This window comes from Tamandua tetradactyla, chromosome 6 (genome assembly GCF_023851605.1).
Source record: "Tamandua tetradactyla isolate mTamTet1 chromosome 6, mTamTet1.pri, whole genome shotgun sequence".
In the NCBI taxonomy this organism is placed as follows: Eukaryota; Metazoa; Chordata; class Mammalia; order Pilosa; family Myrmecophagidae; genus Tamandua; species Tamandua tetradactyla.
This window is the reverse complement of record NC_135332.1, coordinates 114,067,206-114,081,149: the sequence shown is the minus strand read 5'-3', so window position 1 is coordinate 114,081,149 and position 13,944 is coordinate 114,067,206. Positions and strand designations below refer to the sequence as shown.

Genomic DNA, 13,944 nt, shown 5'->3' with positions numbered 1-13,944 from the left:
AACCCAGGTCTCCTGAATGGCAGGAAAGCAATAGTTGACTTTTTTTAAGTAATTGACTTTTTAAATCAGTTTATTAATTATTGTTTTACGTTTCTTCTCTGTCAGATCACAGAATATTATAAAAACAAGAAGATCCTATAGTAAAACAATTTGCTTTAAAAAAAAAAAAATTGGTGGGCACTGGTAATCGAACCCAGGTCTCCAGCGTGGCAGGCAAGAACTCTGCCACTGAGCCACTGTGGCCCACCCAAACAATTTGCTTTTATACTGAGTTTATTTTTATTGTTTTATTTTTGAATAAGCAAGCATGGTATGTAAAATCCACTTACTTTTGAGTTGAAGACAGTGTTGCTCTTTAATGAATACAAATAATTTTAAAACAAGTTACATCTCATATATTATCAGTATAAGTTGTTATAACTTTCATGCAAGGTAATTTCACAGTATCTATTAAATGTTTTACATGCATATCCTCTTTGAACTTGGGGTTCCACTTTCAGGAATTTGCCTACAATATACTTTCGTGCGTTACAACATGATGGATGTATGTGAGGTTATTCATTAAAGCATTATTTATTAAGGCAAAAGATAAGAAAAAAAGCTTAAATGTTTGTGGGAAAGTGTTTAAACAGATTATAGCACATCCATATATTGGAACGCTGCAGCCGTGAAAAGAATGAGGACACTCTATGGGTTGATATGGAGAAAATCTTGTTAAAAAATATTGTTACAGAGAAAAGGTGAGGTTTAGAAAACTGTATATGGAGTGTTACCGTTTATATAAAAAAGGAAGAAAAAGACAGTACATTTGTACTGGTTTAGGATAATTCAGAAACTTTTAGAAATTGTTACCCATTGAGGGTATGAGAACTAGGCCGATAAGGAATAAAGATAGAAGAGAAACTTCACTGTTTTTTATGTCTTAAATCATATAAATTATCCAAAGTTAGATAGAAAAAGCAACTTCTGTTTAATGGCCAGTAAAATGATCAACTGGGGGAACAGTAGGGAAGAAGCTAGGAAAGTCATCAAGAGAGAAAGAGGGGAAGAAAGGGCAAAAAGCCGGTGTGTTATGTTCCCTTTTCCCCTTCTTGTTGCCAAATAAAACAGCAAGCCTGTTAAGCTTCTTCTCCCCACATCCCTAACCCCAGCTCCTGTGCATTAATTCTAGGTTCTCTAGTAGTTCTCGTATACTAAAACCTTCTGCCTGTCAGGCTGCCCTTATTACTCAGGAGTCCTACTTAGGGAAGCAGTTCAGTAAATGGAAACTGTTGCAGTGGGAAGGAGACTGTTCTCTTGCTTAGTGGTTGTGCTGTGCCTTACTGGGGTGGGCTTGTCTCCCAACACTCTCCACATGTTCTAGGTTCTCCCTCTCATTCTCTCTACAATAGACACTGGGAATAAAAATGAGAGTTTGACAACCCAAATTCTGGTCCCTGCTCTGTCAGTAACTCACTGGGTGATCTTGGACAAATATGTAACCACTGTAAAATAGAGACATTGTGTTATATCTTAGGTTTATTAGATTACTAAATAAATTTAATACTTAGTGTTGAATATATGGAAGTTTATAAAAAATTTCCAGAAACTAGAATTTAAGATTATTCATAAATAATTGTATATATAAAAATATTAAAACCTACATTTTCAATCAATTTGCTTTTCTTAATTACAGTATTACTTTGAATATATGCTGCACTTGAAAAAATAATTGCATGCTATTTTTATTATCAAAATAAGCTTTTTAATTTGCTATTTTATTAAACTCAAATAAAATTGTGCCAGGTTTTTTTTTCCCCTTCCATTAGCTTTTTAAACTTTTGTTGGACTTGGACATTTTGTTTATATTTTTTTGTCATTCAGCTTGGACAGTTAACTTTTACTCAGGGTCAGTTTCACTTTTGTTTCTAGCTGTTCTTATTTTCCTATGTTGCTCTTTTTTCGTTTAGCTTTATCTTAAAAGTTTGATTTGATTCCTAGCATCCAAAAGAAATTATAAAAACTGGTTTTTTGCTTTCTTTTATGTTTTACAAAAAAAAAAACACTGAATTTTATTTATTCCTGTTACAACTAGGTGAATCTCCCTTTCTTCTGTTGCTAATTTTAAATTAAAATTTTTAAATCATTCCTTTAGATATTTGATAATAAAGAAGATGCCCACTTGTGCCAAGACTATTAAGCAAAGTGATGAGCTGAATAGTCCAGTAGGAGACAGTAAGCATATTGAATAAATGATCAAAGTAAATACTTAATACAATGTAAGATACATTTGATTAAATAAAAATATGCGACACATGAGACAAATATTTTCAAAAATGTTTCCCCCAATTATTTCTATGTTTATATAATTAACTTTTTGTTTGCTATCTTTTAGTGTTAGAACTTGTTTAAAGTGGTTATATTTATTTTTCCAGAATATATTTTTCAAGTTCATAGTAAAAATGTGTTTCTTCTTTTTAGCCCCAAAAGGAGCACTGAGAAACGTAATCGTGAACAGGAAAATAAATATATAGAAGAACTTGCAGAGCTGATTTTTGCAAATTTTAATGATATAGACAACTTTAACTTTAAACCTGACAAATGTGCAATCTTAAAAGAAACTGTGAAGCAAATTCGTCAGATCAAAGAACAAGGTAAGAAGACTTGAAGTAATATTTTGGAGAGTTTAATTTCTGGTTTTTTTTCTATCTGTGAGAAATCCTCTCAGAGTCCTTTTAATTCATTTCTTATACTTAAATTATTGGCAAGGAAATGATGTCACAGGGCAAGATGAATGTCAGTATCATTGAGGTGGTTTATAAATAGGCTTTATGTAAAATTCAACCATTTTGTAAGGACAGAGGTGACAGGGTGATATAAATTTTCATTTATTAAAACTAAATTGGGTGCCCACTGATTCTCCTCTTCCCCTAGTTTTAACGTTTTCATAGCTGCACAGAAGTAACTGTCTAAATTGCAAGTGAGGAACCAGTTATAGATGGAAACCAGAAGTGAGGAAGTGAACCACCTCTTGTTTCAGCTAGTCAGCAAATTTGATTAAGTTTGAACCACAACTGGCCAGCCACTAGCTTAGAATTTCATATCCTATATGACAAGAGATTTGAAAGGCCCTAACTTCTAGTCATAATTCTTTTGTGCAGTTGAAACAGAGAACATGGCAGCTTTCTTCCTGGGGTTTTCTTTTTCTCTAAGATCATTTTCTGTCTCTCTTCTTTAGTGTTTTTGCCTACGGAAAAAAAAAATTAATATTTTTAAGAACACATTTGACATGGTAGTACTAAAAGTAATCTTTATTAGGCAAGTATAAACAGTGTCTCAGTGCTCAAGGCCAGTATATGCTCTTGAAGTGTGTGTCTGCTGCATCCCTTCAGGGCTAGGGAGATTGTTATCTCTTATAATCTGCTTTTGAATGCATCCTCTTAGATTTCATATTTTTACTCTCCCTTTTTTAGAATATTCAAAGGAGGTTAATCTAGAAAAATGTTTCCATGTCTTCATAGGTTTATGAGCCTGAAACTTTGCCTGCTCCCATCTATCATAAAATCATACATAGACCATTCAGTTAAGTTCTATATAAAACAGTTTTATAAATACAGTTCTGACTTCCAAGCAGTAAAAGTTATACATATGGCATAGATAACCCAGTTTCTAATACCAGCCAACTCTAAAAATCAGTTTTTATTTCCAGATTTCTCCATCAAAATTTTATCACCATAACATTCAACCAGTGGGGTTTCTTCTTTCAAGGCCTATCTCAGTCTCCCTTCATCTGTCTCCTTTTTCTTTTCCTCTTGAGTTCACTAATGTTTTGTACCGATTATCAAAAACTCAGTTTTAACCTCAGTTTTGACATTTTTTTGGTGTCCACAACTGGATAAAATAATATTCCTAGAGCTGTTAAGAAAATTAATTGGTTAAACTTTTATAGTACTTTGTAGTTGCTGTGTTTCTAGGTGCTAATACCATTACAGTGGAGATATCATTAAGCTTATTGTTTTGGGTTTCTAAAGATTTGAATGATACCATTTTGGAAACATGGCAGTTATATAATACTTTCACATTTAAGATAATTACATATACTTTTGCCACTATCTAGGTCTTGCACAATTTTTTAAAATTTTGCAAAACCTTGGTAATTCTGCCTTCAAACCATAAAACATAGTTAAGATGTGTCATGCTGGGACTGTGCCATACCTGAACTGCACTTTTAATCCCAAGGCTGCATACCGCAGTCACCCAAGGACCAACAATAATAAACACCCTGTCATATCTTATTCTTATAATAATCTTCCTACTAATTCAGAAAGCAAGATGTTTTGAAATGAAGGCAAAAGTTAAATACCAAAATAAAAAGCACAGATATGCAACTAATCTAATATTTTCAGAACATTACTTATTTAATAAATTGTTTTTTTAAAAGGAACAGTCTTTGAAGTTAGATATGATTTCTCGTTATAGGGATGATTCCTGGTTCTGCCATTTATAAGTTTTCTGAACTGAGTTTCTGAGACTTAGTTTCCTTTTCTAGAAATTAGTGAAAACACTTAGGTTGCACCATTTTTGAAGAAATTATGAACTTTGTAAACATGCCCAGCAAGTGCCTGTCAAAGCAAATGTTCAGCTGATATTAGCCTTCTTTCCTATATTAAACAGAAAGACACCTTCTTTTTTTGGCCTATGCTGTGATCTTCAGACAATGAACTCTTTCTTCAGGTGGAAAATGACCCAAAAAGATGGAGTACGGTTTTTACTCTACCTTTTTTTTATAGTGATTTAAAAAGTCCTTATCGGGTCATTTGAAGTAAATTTATTCCTGTGCTAGAGAACTCTGTACAGCCTGTATATACCATTTTACCTGACAGCCAGCGAAAGTTCAAGAGCAACACATCAGGCAGGCCTAAACCCTTCTTTCTCACTCTTGCTCCCCTCGCCCCTCATTGGTCTTCCTACCAATCATCAGAAATAAAATCCCAACTACCATTTTCATGTGTTATTTGTACTTAATTTATATTTCAGTCACAGATGTCAACCTGAATAAAATAAATCTGGGAGCTCAGGAGAACTGATTGAGAAAACTTTGTCAGCCCGCCATGGTGGGGCTCTTGAGTGCTGCCTCTCTAATTAGCTGTTCTGCAAGTTCCCAAAAGCTTTACAAATGAAGCGAGATAAGAAAGGATGCTTTAAATGGCCTAAAAAACAGGAATATAAAGAGAAAATCACCAGCTATTTAAATGAACGAGCATTTTCTTGTTTACAGCACTTTGGAAGGCACATTGCTAGCCTCCCAAGAGCATTCTAACTGAAATGGACATGTAGAAACAGAGCAAGTACATACTAGAGTTCAATGCCAATAGTGTGATCTCCCTTTAAGTTTAGAATACCATAAATGATGATCTGTTTTCTTTGATCCATATCCATTGATCCTTAGTTAGTAAAATAATGATAGATATCTTTTGAAAATTTGTAGGAGCAGCTAAGACTATCTATGGAAAATACATGGTGATTGTCCTATACTCTTATAAAAACAAAATTGAAGTATAAAGGGACTAAGACATTTAGGAGAGCTTAAAAAATCAACAAATTTATATTGCCTTGCTATGTGTTTAAATGATATCTCCTCTACTACTCCAAAATTAGCTACGTCTTTAATTTTGTTAGAATAGTGATTTAAATGCAGTTTTTTTATTTGAAAACCTCTTGCCACTTCATTTAAAGCTACTTTAGTGCAATGCATTTAAATACAGGATATACTTATCAGTTAATAGACAACTGGTTTCAAACTTTCAAAGTTATTTTTCTAAAAGTAGTATTAGTGAATAGCTGCAAGTATGAAAAAGTATGTTTCAAAAATCTTCATTGGTACAAGCTGAATTAGGGAGAAAATCACTAGTTGTATCAAGCAGCCTAAAAGAGCATACTGTTTTCTCATTGTGATTATCCAAGTGATATATATATTTTTTTATTAGCGACATTGTGAGTTTACAGAAAAATCGTGCATACAATACAGAGGTCCTGTATACTACCCTATTAATAATACCTTGTATTAGTGTGATGCATTTGCTATAATTCATGAAAAAATAATTTTGTGATTGTACTATTAACTATAGTCCATTGTTTACAATAGGGTTCACTATTTGTCTTGCATATCCTATGTTTTGTGGGGTTTTTAAAATTTTAATTCTAATAGCATGCAACTTAAAATTTCGCCTTTTAACCACATTTGTATGCATAGTTGTGTGCTGTTAATTAGATTCACAATGTTGTGCTATGGTCACCACTAGTGATAGAATTCTAATGTGTAATGCCACTATGAGAACATTGAGATTCCATATCCATTTTATACTTGTGAATTTTCTCTACCATTGAGGACATCAAAACATCTTTAAAAAGTATTTATAGAGAGGGCTGAGGGCCATAGTGAGTTTTTAATCTGCTCATGAAGGATGATTGTTAAATTTTGGGGAATTTCACAATCATTATTGAAAATTATGTACATAATTAAATAAATTACTTTTAAAAAGGTAAAGAAGACTAGAGACTCATCATTTCCCAATTATTTTACAGCATTTTGCCATTATCTATGTTCTAAAGTCCATTTGTGGCTTTAATCAACATGGTAGAAATACCATATGATAGCTGCTACTATGCATCTCTTCTTAGCTCCGCATTCAGTGATGTCACGTTGGTAGGTGGAAATTAGCTATGGACAGAAAATTCACACCATGGAAATTGGTAAAACCTACAAATAAGGGCTTGATTTATTGTTTTGTTGACTGTCACTTTAGACTTAAAGTAATGGAGAAAGTGTTAATATTTAAACCTAAGTAGCTGTTACATTGTAAACAGCACAAAAAAGGAAATATTTGAATTTTTTTTTCCAGTTCAGTAAAAAAGTCCCTCACAAATTGGCACACAAGTGAATTTCCATGTGCAACATACATCTTAATTGCTTCACTTTTGCCTTGTTAGCATAAATGAACATTTCAGTCAGCATTCATATGTTGGAACTATTCTTTTTCATTGTTGTAATAATGTGTTCACTACCATAGAAGAGTTTGGCAAAATTCCACAAAAGCATTCTGTGAGAATCAGCTGGCTATGTGGAATTTGCAATCGAGTCTTATATAATTAATCATTTATAATTGTGTGCTCTACCTATCCTTTATACCATATACCATATAAACTTGTTATCATACTTATTCTTTCATTTTTCTCCAAAGCTGTTTTTTAAATATTTCCCAGTATACCACTGGTAGTGGTGGTTGGTGATGGGAACAGTTAGTATTCTTGTAGGTTGGTAAGTCAATGTAGAAATTTACAAACTAAAATAATTATTTTATAATTCAAGGAAATCGTAATGGAAATAAGACAATTGTAGCTGATACAGACAAAATATAGATCCTAACATTATATTTTTCCTTCTTATTCTTTTTCTCCAAATTTAAATGCATAAAGTTCTTATGATGCTAAGTCCCTATTTCATACGTAGGCCTGGGTTCTGGAAAGATGGCGGAATAGGATAGGTCACATTCACCCCTGCTTCAAGAAACAGCTAGAGAAGTGGCAGGAATGCAACTGGGATGACAATTCCAAGGTATAAGTGACCTGGGAGGGTCTTCTACAAACATAAGGAGGCCCTCGTTGCAAAAGTTGAAGGATCAAGATGCTGAGAACCAGAGACTATCCAGCTTCTGCAAACAGCCTAATGCACCCCTTTCCAAATGGAGGCCTAGAGCCCTTAGGAGTGCACAGACAGAGAGATGGGGGACAAGTAAGCCAAGCCGTGTTCCTTGAACTTGCTGCCCTCACGCACACTACCCCTACCTTGTGACTTTCCCCCATACCCCATGCACCTGAATTCCATCATTCCATCATCACAACACTCCAGGTACCCCTGCCCCAACCCCCTAATCCCATGCATCCATGCCCCAAACCAACCCTGGCCCCAGGCGTGCACATGTATGCCCCAGCCCGATCTACCTCTCCTGCATAAGCACACAGTCTTACCCTGCCTCCACCCCTCCTGAGACCCATGCGCCCACACCCAGCCCCTTGACCGCTCTCTCCCCTTCTCTGCCCCCTGTAGGCAGTCACCTGCACATCCAGACTGCTGGCACTCACCATCATGCCCAGGCCACACCTGCCCCCACCCCATACAGAGTGCAATCCCACCCTGAGCCCTCCAGATCTGTGTGCCTGTGCACCCCTGCCACACCCCCCAGCTCTGGGCAAATGCTAACTTGTGCATATGGGCCGTACCTGCCTCCAGCCCACGCAGAAACAGCCCCACCCTGCTGCTCCTGAGCTCTGTACTCATGCACACCAGGGATCTGCACTACAAGAAATACTAAAGGGAGTTCTGTCAGCAAAAAAAAAAAATCAAGAAAGGGAGGTCTGGAGGAGGGCACAGAATTGAAAAGTACAAGTAAGGGTAACTTAAAGGATAAAAAGAGAAAGAGGAAAAAGAGTATATAGGCCTAACAAAATCCAAAGGTTAAGATGATGAACTCAAGAAATGCCTTTATATTAATAACTTTGAATGTCAGTGGACTAAATTTACCAATTCAAAAATACAGATTGGCAAAATGAATTAAGAAATATAATCCAGCTATATGCTGCTTACAAGAGACACATCTTAGATCCAAGGATACAAATAGATTGAAAGTGAAAGGACAGACAAAGATATTCCTCACAAGCTGTAACCAAAAAAAAGCAGGAGTAGCTATACTAATACCAGACAAACTAAACTTTAAATGTAAACACATCATAAGAGCCAAAGAATGATACTAAATATTAATAAAAGAGACAATTCACCAAGAAGAAGTAACAGTCATAAATGCTTATGCTCCCAATCACGAAGCTCCAAAGTACATGACACAAACATAGGCAAAACTGAAGGGAGCAATAGATGTTTCAATAATAATAGCAGGAGACTTCAATGTACCACTCTTCTCTATAGATAGAACAACCAGACAGAACAAGGAAATGGAGAACTTAAACAATTTGAGAAATGCATTAGACCTAACAGACATATGTAGGTCATTACACCCCAGAATGCCAGGATATGCATTTTTCTCTAGTGCTCACAGAACATTCTCCAGGATAGATCATTTGCTGGGGCACAAAACAGGTCTTTATAAATTTAAAAACATTGAAGTTATTCAAAGCACTTTCTCTGATCACAATGGAATGAAGCTGCACCTCAATAACCACCAAAGGATGAGCACTTTCAAAAATATATGGAGATTACATAACACACTCTTAAACAACCAGTGGGTCAAAGAAGAAATTGCTAGAGAAATCAGTAGCTATCTGGAGACAAATGAAAATAAGAATACAGCGTATCAGAATTTATAGGATGTGGCTAATCATGTGAACCCAGTATCTGGCTTCATGTTTGTGTCTTAATTTCCTAATCTCTAAAAGGGAGGTGATTAAAGTCATTTCATAAAGTTCCTCTGAAGATTAATTTGATAGTTAGCCTAGGAAGAATTAATAGTTTATTAATCTTATTTTTTCTGACATCTGTTTTTGATGGCATCCATTAATAAATCTAAGTTTTCTTCCTAAAGATTCAATATTGATAAGGAAACAAATAATTTTCAAATATTTTATCTATTATAATGTTATTAAGTCTTAATATTCTTACAATGTTTCCTTTTATTTTAATACAGAAATAAGTGAGCAGAAACTTATCTAAACTATTCAGTCAGAGACAGAAACAAGAAATATATTAATTACTTGGTGTCACTACACTTTGACCCCTCCCACCAGCTCCAGTGCTCCTTCTTGACCTTGACTGCTTCTTGCTTGTCCACAATTACTCGAATGACATTTGCAAAACTCTTGAAAAGGAAAGGAGTCTTTCATTTTATCCTTATTTTGCTCAGCATAGGAGAGAATTTGGTCTTAGCTTACACTTGTAGATCTCAAACTGTTACGTTTCTTTGTACCTAGAAAGAAATGAAATGGTATTTCTTTGATGATATAACTTATGGTCAGAAACATGTCCTTGATATTGCAGTTTTAATGAAAATAAGATATTTTATACCACTGGGCTGCCTGTAGTTCACTTTTCTACACTTTCACGTGGATAAATGGCTCATATTACTAAAAATCCTTGTTTGTGAGCAAAAGTAGAAAGAATTGTTTTGGTCGTCTTAGAATCCTTTTGATTTTATTTTATACTTTTAAGAATATGGCAGTTTTTCGTTTAACAGCTTTCAGTTGAAGACTTAAAGAATTTCATTTGTTTTAATGCTTTAGGGTTGTAACAATTTATGATACTGAGTTCTCATTTCAACACTTAAACTGGCCTATACACTCTAAAAGAGTATAGGCATCCTTTGTTTTCTTGAAAAGATATTAATTCTGCACGCCCACTGTTGTATTCATTTCATTCATGAGCAAATATTCATTCAATAAAAATTTTTACTAAGTAAAAACCGTATGTAAACCATATTGTCATTTGCTGTGGAGTAACCAACTGTCAGTTATATATGTGGTTCTTTTCCTTGGAGCTTTCACTAATTTGGGGAAAACCAGCCTGTAACCTACCTGTAATGTAAGACAGAATTAAATAAGTGATAGAGGCACAAGTAATGAATTGTGGGACTGTAGGCCAAACTGGAAATGAATATGATTTAAGAAACTAAAGTAGACTATCACATGTTTGTATTTGGGCTTTATTCTAAAGGCAATAGGATGGTAAGCAGTGCAGGTATTAGGAGAATGTGACATAAAATGAGAGGCTGCTAATAACCGTATCTCACAGAGTGGGCTTAAAGCTGTCTACCCTGACTTTAGACTGTGGAGATGCTTTGTATTAGGATGGGAAACCCCCATTATGGGGAATCTAAAGTGAATGAAAATAGAAAGTCCCTTGGCATGGAGAATTCATCAAATCTCTTGGTCTGAGTAATTTAACCTACTGCTATATTCTTATAGTCTGTTTCACCAATATGTACAGAAATGTGCATATATATAATTTGTTCACTGTTAAAGATTAGATTTTTATATAGTAATTTAAGCATAAGAATAAAAAAACATGTAAAGGCACAAATACATCTATTTGACTATTTTTATTATTGTCACTCTAGTTGGTTTGGATTTAAAGAACATTTTTTTTAGGGTTTGTAACAGATGAGTAAGAATAATTCTGTTTTCCCAACCAGTTGTACTGGTAGAACAAGGAAGTGATGATGTTTTTGTGGACTTCATACGAAGATGGATTATATAATAAATTATTATTCAAGAGACTGTTTTAATTGGTTCTTCTAACAAGACAATTTGAAAGCATGAGAATCTGATCCCATACTGCAGCACAAAATGCTTTCTATAGTCAAATATCTATCATAGATTGTTGAAAGTGCCCATAAGCCAAGAATCTGTTGAAGCAGTTCTGAAGTGCAGGGAGGATAATCCCTTGAGGCAAGGATGATGTCATTCATTAAATGAGAGAAAACCACAAATGGCATTATGATCTACCTTCTAGACATCTTAACATCATTTCAGCCATTTCTCATGTTCCCCTAAAGAAGGTTCCCAAAGGCTTTTATGACATTAGACTTCCTTATGTAGGTTACAGGGAAAGAAGAGGTACAGAGTATGGCCTTAATAGATACACCTGTCATCTCCTTATCTATAGTTTTGGAGCAGACAAGTAAATGTACCTCTGTATGTCATTTACCAATTCTTTCCTCCTTATTATCATTGTTGACTTCAAAATATTTTAGCTCATCTCTGCTTAGAAAATGTTCATATTTGTTAATTATAGCATCATCTCTCTATGGTAATAAGTGTAAATGTTTTTTTTTTCTGTCCTTCCCATCTTTCTCACCCCCATGTCTTTGAAGTAACTCAAGAAAAACAATTATTGTGTTCTTCATCTCAGCTTTGTTGGAAAGAAATGTTGACTCTCACAGCTTATGTTTCGCCATTTATGCAACATCCCTGAATAATTTACCTTCTATGACTTTGGACTTTGTGATTATAATTGTTAGTCCAGCTTTTACTCCAGAGCTGGCCTTACCAGCATATCAGATCTTGAATCATTTTGATAGAGGTTTTCTAAGAATATGATATTTTGATACAAGTTTTCTAAGAATAGAGGATACTTCACAGAATAAAAGAATTGCAGTTTTGCTTATAATACTTGATTTAATAGGTTTTAGATACCAATTAACTTTAATCTGAAAGTTGATTTTTATTTGACTTTTTAAAGTAAGATTTTTAAATATGCTGTTAAACAGTTTGAACATTTGCTTACCCAGGTTTAAAGTACTCCATTGTCCTTTTTAGAAATCCTAAAGTAGTATTCTGTCTTTGCCTGCTGGCCTCCATATCCCTCTTCCACTTCTGTCCACCAAAGGACAGTTGCACTGTCAAAAGATCTATATTACCATCATTATTATCATCGTAATAAGCTCAGCAGGTGAAAATTCCCCTTCCAGTTCTCAGTTGTGTCAACTGGTTAGAAGTGGGTAGTGATGTGTCAGATTTCATTTGTTTAGTCAAAAAATAGTGCACAAGTGAGCATGCGAGGTGGTTGCTGCCATCCTGGATGGAGAGGATAAGTGAGAACTATGTAAAATACACCACTGGAGTACGACCAGCATGTTCTGGGAGGTGCGTAGTTTTGCCTGGAGTTCATCAGAGATGCTCTGTGACATTTCAGCTAAAAATGGAAAGATAAGCTAGGCCCATAACATTGAGTTCTGATAATATTTAATACAAGTGTATGTAATTTATAAATAAATATGTATTTCTGTATGCATTATATATCCACATAAAAATACCAATAGGATGAGTTATCAAAGAGGTTTCTTCTAGAGTATCCTTGCCTTTTTGGCTTATGGTGGTTGTAATTAATTTTAAAGCTTACAGGAGAGTGAATAGGAATAGCATATTTTTCTGGATTCTTTCCTGCTCTGGCTATTCAACCATCCTTCTACTAGGCACACCCTGTACCTTGGTTACTCTTTAACCCATAGCTGCACAGCTTGTGTGCCATTGTTAGATAAACTATGGATTTCATTTTGGCTTATAATATCATACTTTAAATTTTTTTTAAATTTCCTTAATTTCATGTAAACTCTTTGGAGAGAACAAAGCTTTATCATTTTTATATCCTTTTCCCTAATACATTACACATAAGAGGTACTTAATAAGTATGTGTATAATATGAACAAAAATTAGAAAATATGAAAGCAACAAGAAAGTCAGTTTTCTCCAAATGTTTCATGAAGTAAATAAGTAAAATAATGAAAATAAATAAAAGATAGAAGATATTTAAGAATGACCATTAACCACGTGTCATTTTAAAATAGCACCATGTAAAATAAATTCTAATGGTATAGTATAAAAATGACTAGTGACTGTGCCAAAATTGTACTTTAAAATGGTGATTTCTCATTATTTTGCCTATTCAGGATGCCTATACTCAGACACCTCCTGTGTGCCATATACTGTGCTAAACTCTGGAAATACAAAGAGGATGATAACCGTATTCCTATCTTTTGGGAAGTCTGAGTTTCATGCAGGCAACAAAGAAATCATTAAAGACCTTTTAAAATAGCTTGTCTCCAGGATGTACACATTATTCTCCTTGACTTGGTAACTTAGAGGAAATCTGTGTTTGTCCAACTTGGCCTTTGACTACATTTAATAAGTTGAGAAAGGTGATATTTGGGCCAGGGAAAAAGAAGAAATATTTATTTGTGAATCAGCAAGTGATATATATGGCAAACTAGGAAAACAGAGTAGAGAAAATACAATTTTGACAACTAAGAATAGATTGAAGTCCATTTATGTGGTTTTCTAGTTTGCTAGCTGCCAGAATGCAGAAACAGAATGGGTTTTAAAAAGGGGAATTTAATAAGTTACAAATTTACAATTCTAAGGCTGAGAAAATGTCCCAATTAAGAAACAAGTCTATAGAAATGT

The 13,944-nt window shown here is 34.4% G+C and overlaps 1 protein-coding gene across 6 annotated transcripts in view; it reads left to right on the top strand.

Moving 5' to 3' along the window:
- NCOA2 (nuclear receptor coactivator 2) overlaps positions 1 to 13,944 on the top strand; it is a 331,589-nt gene that overhangs the window by 213,032 nt on the left and 104,613 nt on the right. For all 6 annotated transcript variants that reach the window (XM_077166969.1, XM_077166970.1, XM_077166965.1 and 3 more), the window contains one exon: positions 2,461 to 2,633. In XM_077166969.1, coding sequence (XP_077023084.1) covers positions 2,461 to 2,633 — 173 coding nt within the window. The remainder of the gene's footprint in view (positions 1 to 2,460; positions 2,634 to 13,944) is intronic.